The 24,772-nt window shown below is 37.7% G+C and overlaps 2 protein-coding genes across 2 annotated transcripts in view; one reads left to right on the top strand and one right to left on the bottom strand.

Moving 5' to 3' along the window:
* The window catches only part of clockb (clock circadian regulator b), a 41,462-nt gene extending 29,208 nt beyond the window's left edge, over nt 1-12,254 (top strand). The window contains exons 19-21 of the mRNA XM_056460583.1: nt 6,357-6,466; nt 6,553-6,817; nt 9,943-12,254. Coding sequence (XP_056316558.1) covers nt 6,357-6,466; nt 6,553-6,817; nt 9,943-10,128 — 561 coding nt within the window. The 3' untranslated portion in view covers nt 10,129-12,254. The remainder of the gene's footprint in view (nt 1-6,356; nt 6,467-6,552; nt 6,818-9,942) is intronic.
* Nucleotides 12,255-14,650: 2,396 nt separating this feature from the next.
* The window catches only part of kitb (KIT proto-oncogene, receptor tyrosine kinase b), a 34,495-nt gene continuing 24,373 nt past the window's right edge, over nt 14,651-24,772 (bottom strand). The window contains exons 14-21 of the mRNA XM_056460571.1: nt 23,127-23,265; nt 22,955-23,016; nt 22,756-22,856; nt 22,483-22,605; nt 21,052-21,163; nt 20,840-20,939; nt 16,624-16,729; nt 14,651-16,537 (exon numbers count right to left, since the gene is read on the bottom strand). Of these exons, the coding sequence (XP_056316546.1) occupies nt 16,379-16,537; nt 16,624-16,729; nt 20,840-20,939; nt 21,052-21,163; nt 22,483-22,605; nt 22,756-22,856; nt 22,955-23,016; nt 23,127-23,265 (902 nt within the window). The 3' untranslated portion in view covers nt 14,651-16,378. The remainder of the gene's footprint in view (nt 16,538-16,623; nt 16,730-20,839; nt 20,940-21,051; nt 21,164-22,482; nt 22,606-22,755; nt 22,857-22,954; nt 23,017-23,126; nt 23,266-24,772) is intronic.

Here is a 24,772-nt window from a genome sequence, read left to right as displayed (position 1 = left end):
TACTGGCTTCTTGATTCTGTAATTATTCCAGCCTCTAAAAGTTCTTTGATATGGCGTCGCACATCCTCGATGTCTGCAGGAGCAATGCGTCTGGAGCGCTCTCTGAAAGGTTTGGAGTCTGTTAGTCTTATGTTATGTTCAACTCCTTTGGCTAATCCCACATCCCACTCATTGGTAGAAAAGACATCACTTCTGACTGCCAACTTCTGACGGAGTCGCATTTCCCATAACTCAGGGATGGATGACTCTTCAAATTTAAACAGGCTTGGATCAATTACTTGAGAGCTCTTTTCTCCAGAACCAACAGTAAGTGTGTCGGTAAGGTACACATTGGCCATTACTGTACCCGATGGAATTGAAATGTCCTTTGAGGTCTCATTATGGACTAACACTTGCACACTGTTATCTTGAACGGTGGAAGAGGGAAGCACAAATGGAGTTATGAATGTACCAGCTGGAAGATTATCCTCTTCAGGTGAGTCTACCACAAAGATTTCTTTTTTCAAGGGTTTCTCAGTCTCCATTTTACAGATGGCCAATACTTCTCCTCTAGATGGAACTACACACTTTCCAGGTCCCATCCATCGTACTTTCCCCTCAGGCTGGTCGATTAAGGTATTTTTACATGTCTGCTGATTCAGATGTATTTCAGAGAGGTTAGTATGAATTCTCAAAGCTTGTGCAGTGCTGGAAGCTTTTACATCATGACGGAGAGTAGCAAGGCGCTGGAAGAAACTGGCGTTTGTTCCAATAATGACTGGCAACTGGGAGGGCCCTTGAGGTTCCGGACATACGAGAGCCAGGATGGACAGCGGCTCCTTCACTCCACTGACTGAAAAAGGGAAAGTGACATCCACTACTATGTATCCCTTATAAGGGTAACTGGATGAACTGAGGCCCCATATGGATAATCCAGTCAAGGGGTGAATCGGTACATAATCTAAATTCTTAGAGTACCAACTCTCAAACACAATTGTCACCTGCGAGCCACTGTCTAACAGTGCTTGACATAAATGTCCATTAATTGTCACTTCTACTGTTGATGCTGGTCCAACTAGGCCTTGTGGAATACTGCTGGCTTTGTATATGTCTGTCTGACTCTTTTTGGAGAAACAAACTTGGTTCTGGGTTTTTCTGCTTTCATTAGCCTCGGACTTCAAACTCTTAGCTTGACGCAAAGAACGAATTAGCTTCTGTATTACTTGGTCTGAATTTTGTGGGGCTTGACATTTTGTCGCAATATGACCATCTTGTCCACATTTGTAACAGAAATAATCATCTTTTGTTCTGGCTGACTTGCGGCTGAATGATGATGAAGTGGACTGTGATGGTTTCGGTCGTTGTTCTGTAACATCTAGTGAGCCCTGAGAAGGACTGACACTCATAACTGCCAGCTGTTGTTGTAAGTACTGAACTTGTTTCTTTAACTCTTCTACATCTTCTGTTTTTTCCATCGGCTTAGATTTCTCTCTGGGTTTAACCACCAAAGAAGAAGTAGAAACAGTTTCGGGCATAACTCCACATAAGTGTGCACGCAGCTCTTGAATCTCTCCCTTTAGTTCTTGAATGTCAGATATGCTTGTGGTTTCATCCCAATACTGTATGGATTTGGCTTTAGCTGACATTCTGTGGCGAGATGCTTCACTCTCTTCTGCCTCACGTATCTCCTTCAGCAGACTCAGGAAAGAAGGTGGGCATACTGTACGTTCTCGAAGCCTCAACTGTAGCAACATAATGTCGGAATTTACTGCCCCTCGAATGAGTTGTTCTACTCGCACTTTATCGACCATTCTGAAAGACAGGCCATCTCTTTCAACCACTTTTTTTAGAGCCTTGTCAATCCTCCTCAGAAACTCTGATAATGCCTCCCCTGCATTTTGACGCATAAGTCGAAACTTAAAATACAAATCTTCACCAGACTCTGAAGATCCAAAGGAACTCTCTAATGCTTCCACATACTCTAAAGCACCTGCTTCTGGATTTGAGAAACGAACAGCTCTCACTATTTCCATTGCTGGTCCTTTAAGGCTTTCCATGATTCTGCATCGTTTTTCTTTTTCAGTACAGTCACACTCAGTTATCATGAGCCTTGCTTGATCAATCCAGTTATCCATGTTTTCCTCTCCAACTGGGGTCGGAACAATAGCTGAAAATGTACGAAGTCGTCGGTATGCATTTCCATCTCTCGTTGGCTTTATGGTCCTTTCCAGTACTTCACCCATTGCACGTATAATTGATTCAGGAGAACTATCACCAGCACTGGGGCGTGTAATTAAAGCTTTTACGTCATTAAAAGTTTTCCCTTCCTCCATCAGGAACTTTGTCAGCTTTTCAGAGAATCCTTCAGCATCTGTGTTAGAGGCACTTTCTCTTGGTTGGATCACGATAACTGACCAGGGCTCACTCTTTTCTCCCCTTGTCACTTCAGGAGGAATACGGGTGGAGTCAGTGGCTTGTCGGCACTCACACAATACCATCATAGACTGGGCAGTGGGTCCTTCTCTTGTGTCTCTCACTCGAACCCTTCCCAGAGCTTTCACAGTTTCCATTACATCTTCAATCTCTGCCACTTCTGTATAAACAGGTACATTTAACAGGATTAAAGAATGAGTAGCATCAATACTGGCTGCTTCACACCATTTTTTTAACTCTGCTTGAAGACTGGGGTCCTTTCTCAAAGCCATAGCAACAGTTTATGCACTTTTGAATAGAAGACAGTAGGTGCTTGGATTCAGATAATTTAACTTGTCACTTCTTTCTTTAGGCACTTATCATTGATGTATCAGAGGGAAATCCCGGACGAGCCCCCACTTTTATGTAGCGCCACCTAGGTGTATTAAGTTTAAGATAGCGCTCCAGGTTCAATACACTAAATGCCTACAGAGATGTTAAAGTTAGGCCCCTCTGATATATTTCAATGATGTAGTTTAAATAAGCAGATTAGAATATAAATGTTTGCTGAGTTTGAATAAATCACCAGAAATAAACTGTGTGAATAATAAAACTCTTAGATGAATCAGAAAATATAATAAATTTAATTAGAATAGAAATATAAATATTGGGAAAAGATCCGTGGTGTAAAACAAAATACAAAATATAGAATTTATGCACAGCCGAAAGAATGTAAAATGACCCAAATATAAGTCAACACAAGGAATTTACGATGAAGAATAATAATTAAACAAATATAGAAATATACCACCTTTACACACTCGACCAATTAAAGTTATAAATCAACAGGTGACTAAAGGGTGACAGAATAGGTTTCTTTTTGAAAGTACCTACAATTGTGTCACTAAATTACACACTGAATTGCACCTATATAAAATATATACAGTATAAAACTGCACTGTAAAACATGCAGGAGTATTTTATGCTCACTGCATCACCATCAACAAATTAAAACTCAGTGGGCCCACACACACACACATTCATACCCCACCCCGTTGCAGGCCTGTGTCGTTGCTAGTGTACGTTGTGGCCGGGAAATGAAAATGGCCTCTTCACTCTCCTGAGCACAAATAAAATTAAACAAAATACCTCAGATCCAGATGACTTTGATCCAGATGACAGCGAATAAGATGCCAGCGATCCAGTTGACAGCGACCCAGTTGACAGCAGTCAATATGACAGTACTTTAGATGACAAATCCAGATGACGATCCAACGAGCAGCAATCACCTGCCGCAGATCTCTTTCAATTGCTTGCTTTCACTTTTAATCACCAGCTGATGAAAGGCAACTCCCACGTAATCAGAGGAATCACCAAATATCCCGGCTATTTGGGGTGATATCAACTTTTTTAAAAAACTCTTTCAGTGTATTCGCATGCTCAGCTCACAGTCCTCCTTGTTTCTCCTGCTTTTCCGTTTAACTGTCCCTCTCCGAAGTTCAGTTTAAAACTCTACTACTGTCAGTTAACACTCTAGGCATTTAAAAAATGCCTACTCATTCTGAACTGATTAATAACTGACACTGGTAACTTTTCTGATAAAAACCACACAGCGAACTCCAAAACAAACACAAAACAAACTCAAAGTAATCAGAACTGTGTTATTCACACGCGATCTACATTACAGTGTCGTGTTTTTACTTTCCGTGAATGATTCTCAATCAATACAGCCGCGCAGCACGTCTCTCATTCGGTTTCCAAAACTGCCGGCTCTCCAACCCCCTTTTTCCCAAACAACCAATCACATTTCACATTCCATACCGGAAGGCGGGACTAAACACGTATAAACCAATCATAAAGGAACATCTAACAAACTTGTTTACCCCTTGTATTTCAGTGAAGGTTGATCAAACTTGCTATCTGATCATGTTCTCAAAGACAAACGCACATATCATTACACATCAACATTAGGATGTATATATTAACAAATGAATGCAAAACGCATTTTAGATTTAATTCTGTTCTGGAATTAATATGAATGAATAAATAAATAGATAGCTAATAAATAAATAAATAAATAAATAAATAAATAAATAACCTTAAGATTATTTCAAAACTTAAAACGTGTAGAACTTCATTCTACTGGGTTACATATAATATAGTAATTGAGGTTTAAAATTTTTTTCCATCAAATCTTGGAAAAGTATATATTATATTATATTATATTATATTATATTATATTATATTATATTATATTATATTATATTATATTATATTATATCCGGTTTCCCCCTCAAGTCCAAAGATATGCAGTACAGGTGAACTGGGTAAGCTAAATTGTCCGTTGCGTATGTGTGTGAATGAGTGTGTTTTACAGTGATTGGTTGCAGCTGAAAGGGCATCCGCTGCGAAAAACATATGGTGACGCGTGCACGTCCAAAGATGCCTACTTTAGTGAACACAACCTGCATAGGCTGTGAATAACAGGCAATGAAGTTGTAAATAACGTTCAGTTTGTTGCACAGAGCGATAGTTTGAGGGCCGTGCGGGAGGTTTGATTTGCATGTATGTGTTTTTTTTCTCACAGTGACAGCAGCCATGAGCCGCACTCAAAAGTGAAAGTGAAACCTGTGCGCACATTTAAATGATCATATCGCATTTTACAGTTATGATTGCGACAAGCATTTGATATGTTTTTTCTTTCATAGCGAACACAAAGTTTTGTGCATGAAAATAAACGTTTACTGTGTCAGTATAACAACCCTAGCCTATAATGTTGAATATAATGCAAGAAGGAATCTGATAATGCCAAAATTCTAATTTTACCAGTGTAAACAAATGGTCTAATAATGTTTTCAGTGACAGATGACAAGCACATGTCTTAAACATAATAAATCAACTTCAGAATTATGAATAGTTATATTCTGATGTCATTATTATACTGTGAATTAACAAACAGGACATATTGAAAGACTGTTCAAGTCCACCATAATGACTATGAGCAATTCCATGCAAATGTCAACCTTGCCATGAAAAAAGGTTAAGTTTTCACCAAAATACGAAAACCTTTTCTAGGTTTTTTGTGTAAGCAAGTATTTTACAGTACTTTTAAAAATACTCAATGGCTCACTATTAAATTTGATTTACCAAAATCACACAAGTGGCAATTTCACATCCATAACGCAGAAGTGTCACATCCATAATGACACTTTTTCCTCATAAATGCAAAAATATGAAATAAAATGAAATCAGTCATGTTTGTTCTATAGTGAGACAACTCTTCTCCGTTTGATTATCATTATTTCGTTTGAGTTGTGCAGTTTAATTCACAGAATTTCTACAAAGCATGTTGTATACTGTAAACTCGCAGACTTTTTTGGTCACATCCATAACGCATGTTTATTTTCCTCATTTAAAGTACAAAACATGTCTACAGATTGATATTTTTCTGGTTCCTTAACTCTGTGCTCAGGTGTTTTGGAAATTATATCAATATATATCAATATAATGCTAGCATATACTTTCTCTGTGAATTTATATTTTGGGTTTTTACTGCAAATGTCACATCCATAACGCTGGAATTGCTGCTATACAAAATGTAGCATTTTAAGCAGCAGTAGACCTACACATAGGCCTAATATTATTAGTGTTGTTTTATCATATGTTTGAGAATTAACAATAACAATAGGCTAATCATATTAACCTTTATTTTACATTTACAGAATCGTGAGAAAATCGTGATCTCGATTTTAAGCAAAAAAAAAATTGTGATTTACATTTTAGCCAGAATCGTGCAGCCCTACTTAATTCTATAATTTAGAATTGAGTGTTTAATGTTTCCACCATATTTGTAATATGGAAATAAAAGTCCCATTATCAATGACATAATCTCTTGTTCATCTTCATATGGTGACATCATCTAAATGGATGATATCATTGTTCTCATCTCTCATTCTTTATCACAGTGTGGTCCTGTGTATAATACCATGATGATCAGCCAACCTGCCAATGCCAATGTTGTGCAGATACCCAGCAATCTGGCACCAAAAATCAGTCAAGCTAATGCAATAAACAGGTACAGTACAGTGTATTCCTCCTCTTCTGCTTTTCACCTGACACCTTGTACAAAGCCTGTTCTTAAAATGGTCTTGCCTAACTCAGGTTTCCAGCCGGGCAGCAGTTGGTCACGAAGATTGTGACGGCTCCAATGGCGTGTGGCGCAGTCATGGTGCCCACGTCGATGTTTATGGGTCAGGTGGTGACCGCGTACAGTCCGTTTACACAGCAGCAGGGTCAGACGCAGACCATAACACTGCAGACGCAGCCCACCGTGCCTGCAGACCAGCAGACTCAAGCTGCCACATTACAGAGTCAACAGCAGGGGGCGACACAGCAGTCAGCAAAACAGCAGCAACCCTTTTTACAGGTAACAGAGCGATCGTGCATCACATCAACAATACCACTCTTAGGTTAGCAGCTCTTGTTATATATGCCATATCCAAATTTTGACACACTTTGGAGTGTAGCAGAAGAATAGCAATGCATTGGGTTATATCAGTAATTTCCAACCCTGTTCCTGGAGGCACAACAACAGTACATATTTTGGTTGTCTCCCTTATCTGACCCATTAAGTTCAGGTTTTGGAGTCTCCTGGTATGTAGTTGATTAGGGAAAGATTGAAAATGTGTACTGTTGGTGTGCCTTCAGGAGCAGGGTTGGAAAACACTGGGTTATACTACATTAGTTTTTTTTTACTACATTTGTTAGAGTGTGTATGGATCTGCACTTTGAATTTCTCCTGGAAATAGTAGACCAGAGGGCCTGTTGGCCAAAGTTGGCCCATAGTAACCTTTGGCCCACCATCTCATCTGAGAAGAGAGGGAGAATGTTGGAAATAATAATGCCTTTAATTAGGCATGAAATGATGAGCGTTTTCAAGATATACCACGGTTTGGAAAAGTCAAGGTTTTAAAACCGCCAAAATATTCTGCAATACCGTTCCTAAGGTATGTGCAATATTTTGTATTTACATTTTTTTTGTTTTGTCACCAGCAGAAAAGATATCCAAAGATGGCATTTTAATTTGTAAAAAAAAATCTGTGTTTTTGAACTAATGAAGACGGCAGAAGTCAATGATTCAATTGAATAATTTCACCTGACATGTTTACTGCTCCAAAATATTTTAAATGTTTCAAAAAAAATATATTGTTTTCAAAGGGGAAAAAGTTTTAGTTTTTTACCCCAACATTTAAAAAGAACTTATTTTAGAGCAGTAATCACAATACTGTGAAACCGTGAAATTTTTATGCAAGGTTATTATACCGTCAGAATCTTATACTGGCCCATGTCTACCTTTAATGCACATGGTCATTTCTACTTTCATTTGTTTCTTTCATTGTTAATCTACAAAAAAACTAACTTAAATTGAATGTGAATTCATTAGATTTGTTTTTTTTTTTAATAAACAATGTTGCTCAACAGACCACTATTCAGAATGTGGTCCACTTGTGTATTCGGCATTAAACTCCATTGTGCTTTAAGTGTAATTCTGATGTTAATAGGTTAATTATACAATGTAAAAGAAAATGCATAATTCATTAGTTAATATTATTTAAGGAATATTTCTATTTATTTAGAAATAAATGAGGAAATTATCCATGGAAACTTTGTAATACAGTTTGATATGTTTACCGTTGACCCATAGACCTCAGTCAAATTTGGGTTTTGACCATTCATAAGAAAAGGTTTGGGCACCCCTGTAGTAGACCAGCCAAATAAATGTAAAATACTCATTTAAACACTACATTTGGGCACACAATTACACAACTAATTCATTTTTTTGTATATGATGTAGTACATCAGAATCAGAATCAGTTTTATTGCCAAATGTGCTTCACACACAAGGAATTTGTTTTGGCTACAGAAGCTTCCAGTGTACATAAAGTGACAGGTGACCAACACAAAATAAATAAATATGGAAAAAAAGAAAGATAAACGTTAAACAGAGATGCAGTTAGTCAAAAAAATCTGGATGTTGAATTGTGTGTACAGATTTGTTATAAATATACAGGTTATAAGGTGCTGTGTACATGTGCGAATGGAGAAGGTATTGCATTGTATATTGATATAAGGTGCTGTGTGCAAGTGCGTCTGAGAAAGTATTGCACATATTTATTGCACAGTAGAGGAATATTTAACTGCTCATAAGGTAGACAGCCTGAGGAAAGAAACTTTTCCTGTGTCTGGCTGTTTTTGTGCTTGGTGCTCTGAAGCGCCGACCAGACGGTAACAGTTCGAACAGGTAGTGTGCTGGGTGTGAGGCGTCCAGAGTGATTTTGCGAGCCCTTTTACTCTGGAAGAGTACAGTTCTTGAAGTGTAGGAAGGTGTACATAATGCCATTTGCAAAGGTAGTTCATAAGCCTTAAAGATGCCGTGAAAATTTAGTTTTTCTTTAGATGTTAGTATCAGTAAGTTAGATAAGGAGATCTATTAGCTAGTGTGCTTCAAAACTGTGACTAAATTTGCGTTTGGAAGATGCAAACCTGATACAAACATACAAAGCTTGTTTTTTCCAATTCAGTCTAAAATAGATCAACGAATTACTTATCAAAAGAATAGTTCACCCTAAAATTTGAATAATATCGAAGACACCTAATTAACCTTTGGTTTCTTTTGTAAAGTATACTTAATATACAATGATATATAAATTATATAAAAATAATAATGTTGTAGAATGTCTTTTTTGTAGCATTATATATTCTACTTAGGCTTGTAAATGTTAATCCACCGAGGAAAAAAACATTTTGTAATCCTCATTTAAAGTCTGACCATTTTCTTCCACGTTTGGAGTGGTGGTCATTCTCTGTTGTTTGACAGTTTTAGCCGCAATGTTCTTAAGCACTCTCCTCTTACCATTTGTTAAGCTCCACCCCTACTCAATATTCTGTATCGGTTGAAAAAACTCAGGAACTTTCAATTCATGCAGACTTTAACTCTTGGTTTCTCACCACAGTCATTTTACCCTGCTGAAAAAAAAACAACTTAAACCAGCCTAGGCTGGTTGGCTGGTTTTTAGTTGGTCGACCAGCCTGTTTTTAGAGGGGTTTTGGTCATTCCAGGCTGGTTTTCAGCTATTTCCAGCCTGGTCTTAGCTGGTTAGCTGGGAGATGACAAACTAAAACCAGCTTGACCAGTCTAGCCAGCCAAAACCAGCTATGTCCAGCTTAAACCAGGCTGGTCAAGCTGGTTTTAGCTGGTCATCTCCCAGCCTGACCAGCTAAGACCAGGCTGGAAATGGCTGGACCAGCCAGGAAATGTCCAAAATGCCTCTAAAACCGGCTATTGTGTGCAATGTGTGCCAGCTAAAAGCCCAGGTTCGTTTAAGACCTGTCACGCATATGCATGTGTACTAACAATATAGCACCATTTTGGAATTTGAAACTTCTTTATACCCTTAAACCTAGAGACTATGCAAAATCACTTTCATTCCCCCCAAAATTTTTAAATCCGATGTGAAAATAATGTTTTTGTATTTTTTGTGTTTTTGTCAGAGCACACGTCTTCTTCATGGCAACCAGCCCACACAACTGATCCTGCAGGCGTTCCCTATTCAGCAGCAGGGCACATTTACTCCATCACAACAACAACAACAGCAGCAACTGAAACCACACACTCAGAAACCCCAGAAAACGGTCTCCTCTCATCAGACGGACAGCGCTAGTGCCCAGTCTCAGTAACGTGATTGGCCAATCATCGTCTCTTCATTGGTGCTGTAATAATCCAAAAGCTCTTATGAATAAAAAGACAGCATTTTTTTTCAGAAAAGGAACTCCCTCAACATGGCAGCTGCGTGGAACACAACACCGCCAGATGGACACTGTGGCAACCGTGCGGAAACGCTTCACCCGACAGACAGGTGGTTGCCAAACTCATTATTTATTTCAACAACAGTGCGCATAGCATTGCTAGCCTTTTGCATGGTCTTTGCCAAACACAAACTCTCAATCTTTTCTCAGTCTTTTGCTGTAAACAGCCCAAAGAACTGAGTCTGTACAGTCTTGTGTACCATACCATGTAAATACACAACCGTAAAAGGAACAAAGCAAACTATTGAATATTTTATAAGCTGCATGAAGTGTAAACTTTCATTTGTACTTCCATTTTTAAGTATTATGTTTTAACGTTTTTATATATTATGCATATAGTGAAGCTTTTTTTTCTTTTTAACTCCTCCCTTACTGTAGTCTTTTCAAATATAATTAGGAATTCTTGTAGCTTTTGAGGCACTAGGTTTATTTTAGCTATTTTTTTTGGAAATTGGTATACCCCAAGTCTCTGGTGTACAAAAAAAAACCTAAATTAATTTTATTTCTAAATAACTTAAGCTTTAAATGCAGAATAATCAAATTTGACCATGTTTAAGTGCCAAAATTGATGATAACAAAAAAAAAAACGAAAAACGGCTTCCAGTTTGAGTTGAATGTTCATTTAGCTTTTTAGCCGCGTCTTGGTAGTCCGCTAAAAAGTTTTGTGCACCTTTCCCCATTACTTTATAGCACTTAATGTGTTTCGACACACTAAAATAAGAGTCCATCCTTCTAGTAAATGTGACCTAATGGTCTTTTAAGTCAGTTTGTGTGAGCCACGAATAAGCTTTCGAATCCTCGTTCATATATGCGCTATGCAAGAAGCCACACATCCAAGGCAAAGCGTTTCTATACGTCTGACTGAGGACGGTCCCAAGTAGGAACTTTTATTTAAATCCCATTTTCAGGAGAGTAACGAGTATGTTGTCCTACTTTTATTTCCAAAGTCTAACCGAAGCAGGGTTATCGTGCAGCTGTAGAGTCTTAAAAGTTAAGAGTTGTGTCTTTGTGTGTGTGTGAATGAGTGAGTGAGAGAGAGAATTTCAAGTGCTGGTTATTATATCAATAACAGTATGTAACTCTTCCAGTATCGCTCTGCGGGTTGTTACTGTGTGTTTAAAACCCCAGCGATGACCAATCAGTTCTTGCGTTGCAGTATTTCCGCATTCTAGATGTTTCCCCATTGGCTTGTTAGCTATATACCTCAGAAATGGTTTTATATAAGAATATAATTCTATAATTCTATTTTATTTTCATATGCCAAAAGACTTACTTCTGTGTTCAACAGTATTGCTGTGTGTATAGACCGGGAGCACTGTTTAAAGGCGGTAAAACGGAATAGATTTGGACTAAAGTGGAGATGCCCGTTAAGTAGATACATTTGTCACTAATCTATCAAATTCTCTTTCATAGTTGTGTTTGCGTTTTTGTATGTTTTTTGTTGTGCACTGAAACCCCACCCAAATGTATTAGTTGTTAATGTTGTAAACCGATGTGTTTCATAGTGTGTACAATCATAAATTTGATTCATTTTGCCCTCCCCTCAACAACAACAAAAAAAAAAAGATACTGACAGGTTGAAATGATGTATAAGGAGTTTAAATGGCTGATCTTTTAAAAACTTATGTATCCAAAATATTAATATTATGTCTTTTTTACACTTGTAGTTGTGTATGCAACCAAAATGAATGTGGGATTTCACAATATGATGGCGGCTGTTGTAGCTCAAATTTTGGAAATCAGTTGAGCGAATAATGATTCTAAATAATCTTAAAAGTGAATAAGTCTTATGGTATTAAACCCTAACTTTTGATGATTTCTGGATTGCAGTGCACTTTGGGGAAAAAAAAATGTTGCTACAAAAACTCACAAGTCGTATCACCTTCAATGTGATTATGAATTTATAAAAACTGTCCTGTCAGTTCTCTAAAACCGGCCACTTTTCCCTCCACGATATTCAATCTTGAAATAAAGCAAACAATGTTATTCACATTCTATATGAAATGTCTACTTTTTGTTTTGTTTTTAGATGTCTCTCTCATTGTCTGTGATTGGTCACACATGCAAATAGTCCCACCCAACATTCACCCCATTGGTTGAGACGGTGTTTCTGGGTTTTTATGCTTACAATTGAGTAACATCAGTATATTTTAACATCAACTATTCAACATTTTAAGCACAATTGTTAAAGTAGACTTCTTTCTATATTCATATTCAGTTTATTCTGTATAAAAAAAAAGTTACATCGTTCCCTCCTGTGCATTTTTTTATAACACTCTATGACAACACTCTATGGATTGAAAAAATAGTTTACACATCACATATTTACATTACAGTCAAATCTCATAGCAGTTCAAGTTATTTGTCACAGTCAACATCCAAAAACATTCTGAATCTTTGTGAGACTAACATCCCATCCTTGGAAAATGGTATAGGCTGAATGCATTTTTCAATAACTAGGATAAACCTTGGATATTTACTGGAATAATGAACTAGTTAAATACAGTAGTTGACATTGAGCAGATGTTTGATATGTCTCTTTTCAAGCATGCTTCGGGATTGGACATTACGATCTCCTCCAGGTACTGTGGCTGGAGGCTGCCAATATCAAAGTATGAATCTCAGTTAGTTATTACAACAAACAATGTACAATCCTTATAGGCTTTGTTTTAAAAACCTTATTTTACACAGCAACTCCTTATATACACATAATCATCACTTCAAATGTTCAATTCCAAACTCCAAAAAAAAAAAAATAATGTAAACGCCAAGGTGAAGGGGTGTGCAATATATTGTATTTGTTTTAACTATACCGATTGGCTAATAGCTGTGAGATATTCTGCAATAACAGCACTCGTACAGCCTCTTCACCCTTCTGTATTACTCCGCCCACATAGTGACAGCAGATCAAACTCACTATAGTTTGACACCCATTGCAGCTGTTGGACAACATAATGTACTTTTGAGACTTTTTTTAAGGCAAGAATATAGTTGTTTTGATTGCAACTATGCAGTTTGTCTATAAGGATAGTGCCTATTTTAAATAGTTATAATTTCTGAGAGACAGCGCAAGGGCATCCACCAGCCTGTCATGACAGAGACAGCATAACAAGCCCTTAGAGGAGAAAAACTCTGGTCGATCTCTCTCTTTTGTATGCTGTAGTGCTGTATTTATACCACAGTAATCTGGTAGTGTTTGCTTTGCTTTGTCATTTTCAGGGTTAATTATTGTGATATCCTGCTTGCAACAGAGAAATACTGGGAGATGTCTCTAGACTGATGGCATTTTTATGATGTTCAGCTTTATAATCTTAAAATCACCTGTTTTGTCATCATTTTAGACATTACGCTAGAGAATCATTCTAAAGTGATGTTGGTGAATTAGCAACAGTTTCTGCTGTTCTGATGTCAGTAATCGCTCAATAAGACGATGAGTACGTTTACATGGACACCAATAATCTGATTTTAATATATTTAAGACAATACTCTAAGAGCCTACCAAGTAAACAGTGATTTATGATTAATTTAATCTGACTAAAGTCATCAACTAAACAGAAATCCGATAAATGCAGATATTAGTCGCATTATTGAAGTGCAGTACAGACATGTAAACACCTTAATCAAACTATTACCGTTGTGTAGGACTTTTCACCGCGTTTTGCGACAGAATATTTTATACCGACACAGCTGTGACACTATTCTCTGCTGCTATCGAGTTAGTAAAAGACCAAAGACATAAGCGCCGCGAAATGTGGAGTATTTTTTTTTTTTCCAATTCAGTGTGCGGTATCAAATACCATAAAAAAAAAAAACACTCTTCCACTAGTCCTTAATTTGTACTCGCAACCAATACCTTTTTGTCACGGAAGGCATGAATGAAATGTTAAATGAAACATTTTAAATGAAACGTCTGAAATTGCATGAAGGGTTCATACTAATTTTTACTACTAAAGTTCCATGACTTTTCCAATACTTTTAAGTATATTTTCATGACGTAATGTTTCATATAATGTCATGAAACAATGTGAGAGCAAGTTAAGCCAAAAACAGAAAATAAGTACAGACAACTAACCTATATTCAAGTTAGGGCTGCACAGTATATCATTTCAGAATCGATATCGCAATATGTGCATCCGCAATAGTCATATCGCAGGATATGCAATGTTGGGATTATAGTTTAATATAGAGTTTAATTAGAATGGAGTTTATCATCTGCATGCATTTTTAAAGAGATTTACCATTTTCATTTCTTTTTTTTTTAAATGAACACAAAAAGAATATAACTGAATAACCCCTATAGTTTTGAAACAAGTGAAGTGTGAGTAAATAGTGAGTACATTTTAATCTTTGACTGTTTCAAAATTTCAAATTTTAAAACATCCGGCCACAATAAATATTTTACAACTTTAATACAGATTAAATAATATACAATGAAGACTATGCAGTGTTGATTTTTCAATATCTGTACCTAAATAATGAATCCCTGAAAACTACAATTCATTTTTTCTTTACCATATTTTATTTATCAATGCTTTTAATCTATTTGTTATATGTTATTCGAGATTCACTCCTCTACAAAATCCCCCCAATCAATCCAAATAAACCTGTTAAATCATCTGGTGAAATTGTATTCACATCGCAATATATATATATCACAGAAATACAAAATAAGGTAATGTCAGATTTTTCCCATTTAGCGCAGCCCAAATTCATATATTCAGATATTTGTTAAACTTTTTTTTCCATGACTTTTACAAAACTTTGTGGGTTTTTCTGTTTTTCCAAAACTTTTCCAGGCCTGGAAAATGCCATGTCAAAATTCCATGACTTTCCATGACTTTTCCATGACCGTATGAACCCTGTACATGAAACTCCGGAGGAAACGTAAATAGTAATGACGTTAATCAATCTGTGTTATAACATTTAAACGGGATCATGAAAGGAACATTCGAAAAGCAACTCATGTAAGCACCTTAATCATATTATTGTCTTAATCAGATTTAGGTGAATTCTTCGATTACTGGTGTCCATGTAAACGTAGTCAATGGTGTCCGTCTATTGGAGACTTGTGTAATATGCACAAAGTGAAGTTTCATAAACTAATTTCGAGAGGAGCATGTGATATGATTGAGCACGTCTGGCCACTCATCTGTAATCAGTAATAATCCAAACAGAGTGATCCTAGTTTACTATAAATGGATCATTTTCTCCCTACTGTTTCTATCTTCGTTTGGAAGAATCCCCCCTTCCACCCCATCTCCTCCTCTTCCTCCCTTTTCAAAAGGGGGAGCTCTCGAGACCTACCTGATCTCGGATCTCCTGATATGCTTATCGACCGGGCGGGAGCCTTGGGCTCAAATATCTCCGAGCTCAGGGTTCTCTCCCAGGACAGCATGCCAAACCTGCTTTAAACGCCAAGCATATCTAAGTGGGAACTCTTGAAAATACATTTGGCGAGAAACAAACGTCAACATCACACACCCCTACCCCCTTATTCATCATTAATAAATATGAAAATTACACCAGTAAGTTTAACTTACAGTTCAGATGAGCATACAATACATGATGAATAAATAACCTGTTCTATCACATGCGGAAAAGAGTAGAACGTATGAACAGAAACCTCCATTTGTTAATATTAAGCGCTTGAAACAAGACTCACCTTGGGTTCAACATCTTTACCAGTGACCTACCTTACAGATCAGTGAAGTTGTTCACCCAGTCAAACAAAAAAACTAGCAAAAACATAGCATGATATCACATCAGAGAGTCACTCGCTACATGATGATGTCATCAGTAGAGCTGGTCATTTATCTGGTGAGGTAACATTAGGTTCTACATCTAAACGCTTGCCTGGCCGTGCACTCAAAATACTGCCGATCGATACAATAAAACAGCTGCATTTAGAAAAATACATTAAGAGTTACATGGCTGGACATGCTGCGTCTCCAGTATTTGGAAATATCTTTCGAAGACAAGGCTAATGGAGTTGCATTGAGCCAAACAGAGGGCAGGTCATTTTACTAGATGCCCTTAAATGCCACGATTAAAGGTAAAAGGAAAACGGGAAGATAAGGCTTTTAGGTCAAACCTATTGAGACAATGGTGATGGGGACGTTATTTATATGCTCTGATGTTCCAGAAAAACATCATTTGTAGCCTGCAGCAGGGGTTGAGTGGAGGCTGTTGAGCTGCCCACTGAGCTCAGCCTTTGTGGCCTCTGCAAGCCTGGAGGAACAAACGCCTCGCAGCTGCCACTGGTGCTGAGATTCAAGTAATCCTGCAAGATACAGTCGCACACTTAACTGGAGGAGTTGCATCAGGGCAAGCATTTCTTTGCTGTTGCTGAGTTGAGTCAAAACATACATGTTTGGTGGTTTCCGACAGCAGGAGCTCGGTTCTTTCCACCAGCTTCTTGAAAGGTGGTCTTTTTAGAGGGTCGGCACTCCAGCACCATCTCATTACCTCGTAACTGGAAAAACAAGCACGTGAGACTCATTAGCATGCACATCAGATTCAAGCGGTATTCTGGGAAGTTTGTATTTATGAGCTGATAAGTTGTAATTTACAACATCACAATGTCAGGTCATTTATTTTGTATCAAGATGCCTACACTGTGTTGTTTTTGTTGTTGGTGGTGATTTTGAAGCTCTGGGGTTCATTCTTTGTATGTGGATAACTTCGTTAGCTGGATTTGATCATTGATGATTTGACATGATTCAGGATAGTTTCGTTCTTCAAAACTCCTTCAGGAGTTGTTGTCATGGCATCAGGTCTGGTAGCTCAAACCTGCTCGGGAGCAAGCTAATTTCATATAAACAGGATTAGATTGGGCCATTTAAACAAAGGTGATACTGGTGTACCAACTGCTCATATTTTCTAACAGGAGTACTGTATTAAATTGGGGAATATAACAGCATTGTTAATCATAAAAAAAAAAGTCTAAATTTTTGTTTGGCAAGCTGTCCTGGGAGAGAGCCCTGAGCTCATAAGATCCTCGAGCCAGGGCTCCTTTCCATTTGCAGGCTGAGAGGGGAGTTTGAGCTGAGGTACTATAGGTCTTGAGAACTCCCCTGCTTGTTATGGCAAATGCCAGATTAGGAATTGCTATGAAAGTATACTGCTGATTAAGAGCTCATCTGTGGTGCCAATTTGGTTTGGTCAATTTACCTATGTTGCATGGCCTCTGGGAGGAAACCAGAGAACTCGGGGGAAACCGCAAACTGCACAGAAATGTCAACTGGCCAGGTAAAGACTTGACCCAGTAACATTCTTGCTGTGAGGCAACAGTACTAACCACTGGGCTGCTCTGTCAAGGAAAAGTGAGGAGGTGTAGGGGTGGAAGGAGGGTTCTTCAATGCGAAGATGACTAAGGTAAGACACTCTGGTTATTTATAGTGAGTTTGGTGAATTGGTGAATCATGTGTTAGCTAATGCGGGACCAGCTGTGGTCAATCATGAGCACAAGATCCTCTCGAAATTAGTTTATAAATAAACTTCACTTAAGCTGCATTCCAAAAAACAAGAGGAACAAAATCTGTCACAGGAGTGGTACTAATATTAAGATACCAATATGGACCTATTAGTTACGAATGCGTATTTTGAAAAGGTACCACACCATTTAGTATAATTTCTGAGAGTGTATGACAATAGACATGGCCAGTATTCTCACTGAGAAATTTCCCTTTTTTGTGAAGGAATAATTCACAATAAAAAATACATATAATTTATGGTAATCCTGTGCATCTGCAACATTGTGCTGGAAGTCACTTCTCACATATTAAAATGTTTTTTTTTTGATGCCAAACCTACTTAAATGGCCAGTTATGCCTCATGCCACAGGATTAAGAAACTTGACACTATCCCAAACAAATTCCGCTCTGAAAATCAAACTAAATAATTTGCTAAATACTTCACACATGATAGTGTAATGCTTTTACCCACCCACAACAAATGCTCTTGCGTACCATATTTAACAAACTGTTTCATTTAATACAAATTTTTGCATTTTGCTTACATATCTGGTAATTGAACATTAATCAGATGAAGTCATTATGCTGATGTGTAATCTAAGATTACTCTATGTGCTCGTGTTTGTTGTGAAGGGCAGATATATCAATCCTCATAATCATGATCATCAATGCAGCCAATGGCTGGTGATTAATAATCTATTAATATTCAAAATTCATAGTAAAAGAAATGGTTTGTTAAATGATATGCAATAACTTTCCACATTTGCTGTAGGCTATTTTCAAAGACTTACCAGTTCCATCTGCCAAGAGTGTAGTATTTAGCAATTTATTTTGTTTTTCTATGTGACGGTAACCAATTTCCTTAATCCGTGGTGTAAGGAGTAACTGGCCATTTAGAATATTTTGTATCAAAAAGCATTTTGATATTTGAGAAGTGCCTGCATCTCGCTGTCATATTAAACAATAATTAGCCATTAATGTGGTTGTGCAGGACTCCTGTAAATTATAGAATTATTTCATCACAAAATTTTTTATGAGAACATTTGCCATGTCTATTATCATACTGTCACGATCACCAGCGACTCAACCTGTGCAGATCGCTGGTAAACACACAGATCACACAGAACTACAAACCGCCACTATATGGACTACAAGATCCAGTCCTGCTCTGCACACGCACCTGCTTTAGGTCTCCATTGATTAGACTCACACAGCTGATGCAGCACATAGACTGATTACAAGGACTATAAAGACAGCACACACACACATTGTTGCTGAGTATGTTATCTGTTTCTGTGACATTACAGCGCGTTTTCCTTGCTTTGCCGGTTTTGACCCTCGCTTTGTTTGTTTTATTGTTTATCCCTGTCTGCTGCCTGCCTTCTGACCACCCGCCTGTTATTTAGACTACATATCTGGATTGGCCTGCATACATCTGTTTGCCCCTGTGTTGACAGTTGCTTGCCCCACCATTCTGCTAAGTAAACCTGCATTTGGATCCGGTTTTCAGCGTCACTTCACATTACACATACAATTCTCAGAATATTGTAGAAAATGTTCGCAACACACAATGTTCTCTTTGGATCCCTTGAAATTGTATACCCAATTGGAGATTTTGTGCCTTTATGTCTGGGTGTAGAATACGAATTTTAATTTTAATAATTTCAAATAGTTGATTTCAAAACAATTATAATTTAATATAGTACTCTTGTAAGAAAATATTAGCAGTTGGTACATACTTTTGTATCACCTTTTGCTAATGACACAAAATGATAATCCTGTTTGTATGAAATAAGCTGCCCCACATAAGCTGAACATGCGGACCAGTTGCCAACAACTGGATGAGTTTTGAAGAACACAACTATCCTGGATCATGACAAATCATCAATAATCAAATCCAGCTAACTAACTAACCTATTTATATATATTTAGTTCACAGAAATGCTCATAGAATTGTTAGCAAAAATATTAAGCAGCTGTTTTCATCTTTGATAAATGGATCATGCATCACTGAAAACTATGAAGTAATGAAGGTAAAAATTCAGCAATGCCATTAACATTTATAATATGCATGGTTTATGCTACATTAATTTTTCCATGGCGGGGCCATTTTTTTAATAGCGGGTAATAAATCGCACCAAAACGTATTAAAAAGTAAGTAAATTATAACAGCGCAAACATTTCTGTAGCCGTAGTGCTGCTGTGCGTCATTTGTTTAAGCCTTTAAGGTTACGTACTGACAGACTCACTGACAGGTGCGTAATGCATGAGGCCAGCAAACACGACGTATAGCTGTTTCTCTTTACCTCAGGACGCATTAATATCACTCTGTAGGTCTACTAGAGACATTCATAAATATTCCTAGCAAATCTAATAAATGCTGGAGATGTACTCGTTACATAAACGCACTTCAGCACTATTTATTTGAGAACGCACAAGAAGATCTGCGTGCATTTGCATGCTCGTAGGCTATTACATAAATGCGATCTCGACTTCTAATACTGCGCTCACGACATTTGTCATTGAAAAACCACCACAGGTAGTTGGTAGATCTGTGTAAAAAAGGCCTGCTGCCACAGCTGGAAAAAATCCTAGAGGAATGATATGTATTATAGAAAACTAAATAGAAAACTGTTATTCCTGGTTCAGACTCTGGTAGGGATCTGACCACATTTGGCAATGGTTAATGGCAAAAACACAATAACATGAAATGCAGTTTTTACAAATCAGCTTGAAGCTACATTGAATGTTGAGACCAGCAGAGACAGCAGAAAAATGTTTACCAAGCAAGACAGCTTCCTGTTTCCTCCACTGCCTCAAAAGATGTAATAATCCAAGTTGTAATAAAGCAAGTTGTCGTGTTGTCAGAAAACATTAGCATTTTTGGTATTGCAAACCATGTTGCTTTTGTTTTTTGGCATATGTATAGCAATGCAAAGTCACTGCCATAGAAAATACAAAATAAAAGAGCACCATAGATTACAGATAAGATATGAACAGTTGTGATGCGTCAATCACTTAGCTAACAACACACACTAATAATCACTTTCTGACTGACAAAATCAGAAATGTTCACAATAGTAATATTAAATGTTGACAGTAGATCTTACATTTCACTTGGGGCGAACTCAGGCTCGCTCATTCTGTATCCGTCTTGTATCATCTTATAGAATGTGGATCCAACTGGAATCCCCGGATATGGTGTGTTACCTGCAGGCAGATTTTCACCTAATGAGAGCTGCAATGATTCACTTAGAGTCTGTTAGGTGTATTCTTGGTGCGTGGGATATTTCATAGGCCTATTATGAGCTCATATACAGACCCAGAGAGAAGATCTCCCATAGTAAGATGCCGTAGGACCAGACGTCACTCTCAAAAGTGTACACACAAGCAAACAGGCTCTCCGGGGACATCCATTTCACTGGCAGACGTGCCTAGGAAAGAAACGCAGTACTTGTGATATTGAACAATGCTTTAGTTATTTCGAAAATACAGTATCAGCCAAGATAATTGTAGGCAGTAGAAAGTCAGTGTTGTTCAGTTTCTGATGTTTAATCTATGAATTAAAATGACACTCAAATCCCCTGTCAGAAAAGTCTAATGGCCGTGAATGAGCTTTTTACAGTGTTAATGTTGTTTTCGTGTGTTTACATAGATTATTATGGCCACAGTGGAAAGCACAGTACAGTTACGATAATATTGCAACACATCGTTAGGATAACCTGATATTGTTGCCTTCAGTGATTTCCTGAAGATAAATACCAAAAAATAACGTAACTGGAATGATTACAGCAGTCCCCATCATCGATCTCATATGAAGTAAGAGATCATGATGACATAATGATGTGTGCAGGTGTTGTAGTGCTGTAAATTTTGAAGCCCTTTACCCTTCACACTCTGTATCAAGGGCCAAGAGGAAGGGGAAGGGGTAGGGATACAAAAATAGAATTGGAATTGGGCCTTAAGGTAAAGTTTCCATCTAGCTCTACTTCACAGGACTCGAACCTTGCAAAAACTTGCTCCATCTGGCCCGCACGGCTCTCAGTCCCACCCACACTGGTCACAGCTACCAAGCCGACCAATCAAAGAGCTTGCGTTATGCATCATTGCGATGTGTAGCTACATTTTTTGAGAGGTGCGTGTCAGCGTCGGCATCAGCCACTACGAGGGGTATGTGACCGCACGAAGGCTACCCCAAAGCATACCATGCGCTTGACGCACAAGTGTAAATCAGCCTTAAGGTGTTACGAGTGGTGTTGCTAGGTGGTTGCTATGTAATTGCTAAGGTGTTGCTAGGGGGTTTCAAGGGTGTGTGAGGTCATTGTTAGGTGTTTGATAAGGTGTTGCTAGATGGTTGCTAGGGTGTTCTGAGTGTTGGCTAACTGGTTTCTAAGGTGTTGCTAGGCAGTTGCTAAGGTGTTCTGAGTGGCTGCTAGGCGGTAGCTAAGGTGTTAGGGTGTTCTGAGGGGTTGCTAGGCAGTTTTTGTATTTTAAACTATAACTACATGACTTCAGATTTTTAAAAAAGTCAGAATAAAAAGTGCAAGGCAACTGTAAGAGCAGTGCAGAACCTGGACAGTTTAAAAAAATGCACAGCAAATCGGAAATCAAAGATGGAATCTCCAAATGCAGTCATAAATATTGACTTAGTCTATATAGTGTACAATCTAAAATGAAAAGCTGTTTATGCTGGATATTAATAGAGCCTGACAGTAGGTGTGACTGTGGTAAAGCAAATATAACACTTCCTCACATTTCCTCTCAGGACGTAGTTGGAATCTCTTGTGATGTCACGTGCCAAACCGAAATCACATATCTTCGCCACTCGACCCTGAGTGAGTAAAACATTCCTGGCAGCCAGATCCCTGTGAATACACTGCAAACGCATGGAGGCACACATTAATTTATCAGTCAAAAAACATATTCACTAGCCTCTGTTAATTCGGAGAATGAGCTGGCTTTACAAGGACTCCACATTCAACCCGCCCTGAAACTTGAGAGGTGAATAAACGTAATACACACTTACATTTTTGGATGTGAGGAAGTCCATGCCTTTAGCCACTTGATACGAGAAGCTGAGCAGATCCTCAGTATCCAAAGATAGATCATCTTTGTCATCACACCATTCTGAATGACAGATGATACAGAAAGAAAATGAATCAATGATGAAAGTTGGTAGTAAATTTAATGTATTTTTGCTTGTGTTTTTCTTGGGATGTGTCTACCTGTCTGATTTGATCTCTTCTGATATGACCTCATGGGCATGTAACCATTATCGGTGCCTTCTCTGTGTGCGCACACATGCAGATAATAGATGGTGGATTACATTACAACACCCAACAAAGGACGGCTATACTCTCATAAATGCAGCACCATATTTCTCACACGCAATCTTACATTGAGGGTTGTGTTTGGCTGAGCAGATTTTTGTAATATCCATCGCCTGTTTTGGAACTGAAGAAAGCATCCCGCTTTCTTCTTAGGAAGTTTAGCAGGTCACCATAGCAACAGTATTCCGTGATCACTAGAGTGGGACCTGTTGGGGGGGGAAATGCATTAAGACTATTGACTTTCCTGTCCCCAAAAAAATTATTTTATCAATTTCACACCCTCATAACATTTTAAATGTACATTTATTCTGTGAAACTTAAAAAGAAACACATTCGCCAGATAGAAGAAACTGAGAACAACTTTAAGGTAGATAAACTGAGCCGCTCTTTCCAATACAAGAACACATTTATATTTTAAGCTCCAAAAATGACACAAATACAATTGCATACATGCAAAGATATTCACCTTATTCTCCGCGTACGAGAGGGCGCAGCCATTTGAATCATTTTGGCACGAGACTTCCGGTCTCATTCACTTCCATTCATTATTAGATGTTAAAAACAGCTCGTTTTGCTGCTTGATGTTGCAAACTGATATTTTCTTATTATATTATTCTACTTTGTCTGTATTGTCATGCAAACATTTGTTTGTAGAGTAAGTAGTTCAACCGTTTTCTGCCGTTTATTATTCATAGTCATTCCTCCCATTGGCAGCTGAATCGGAAGTTCTAAAACAATCGCAAAAACGAGCGCACTTCCGCATTGAAGAATAAGGTCAATATAATCCTATGAAAAGCTTATACAATAGGTTTCTTTGAAAAATAGATAATAAATTGTTAAATACTACTGACAAGTAAATCCAATTTCACCTTAATTGTTTAAAAAAGTGGAACTCCAAATGTGTTTCAACCAAAACAAAGATAGTATTATGGAGCAGGAATGAGTTGAGGACAAAGAAAATAAATACAGTATTGTGTAAAACTTTAAGTCCACCATTAGATTTGTTGTTTTGGCAATGGCATAATAATCATTTATACATTATATATTGGTTTATAGCTGAAGAGTGAACTCATGTTTGGAGAAAAAATAGCTAATAAAATACTGACAGTTTTAGGGCCCTATCATACACCTGGTGCAATAAGACACAACATGTGTTTGGCGAAATTTGTTACTATTTTACCAGTGCAACCCTAATTCTCACGTTTTGTGCCATGTTGTTTAAATAGCAAATCCTTTTGCGCTACCTCATCAACTCATGCGAGTGCCAGTCTATAAAGGTGTGTTAAGGCATTTTGTTGGCACATATTTTTTTCAGAAACTGAAATAGACTGCGCCATTGACCGAGTAAAAGTTGGTCTAAAGTCCAGCGCACAGCACGTTAGTTATACGGCTATGCAGGTTCAAACGATTAATACACACACTATGTATAGCAATAAACAAATATCTTTACAAATGAAAGAAAATAAAGGATTAAAATGTTACAAAAATTATTATGTACTCCATATATATAAAAACCTCTGCCTCCATGCCTCATCTCGGAGGACTTTTTTTCAGTTCTTTCATGAAAATTTGCATTTGTATAATGTTATTATTATTAGCAGTATTATTTATTATATGCATATTTATATTTGTTTTAATAAAAACATGTTTAGATTTGCCCATCTGTCAGGTTTTGGAGACGTATGCACCACCATATGGGGCATAAGAACAGAA

The sequence above is a fragment of the Danio aesculapii genome, chromosome 1 (assembly GCF_903798145.1).
Source record: "Danio aesculapii chromosome 1, fDanAes4.1, whole genome shotgun sequence".
Taxonomy (NCBI): Eukaryota; Metazoa; Chordata; class Actinopteri; order Cypriniformes; family Danionidae; genus Danio; species Danio aesculapii.
This window is presented reverse-complemented; position numbering and strand designations above follow the sequence as displayed.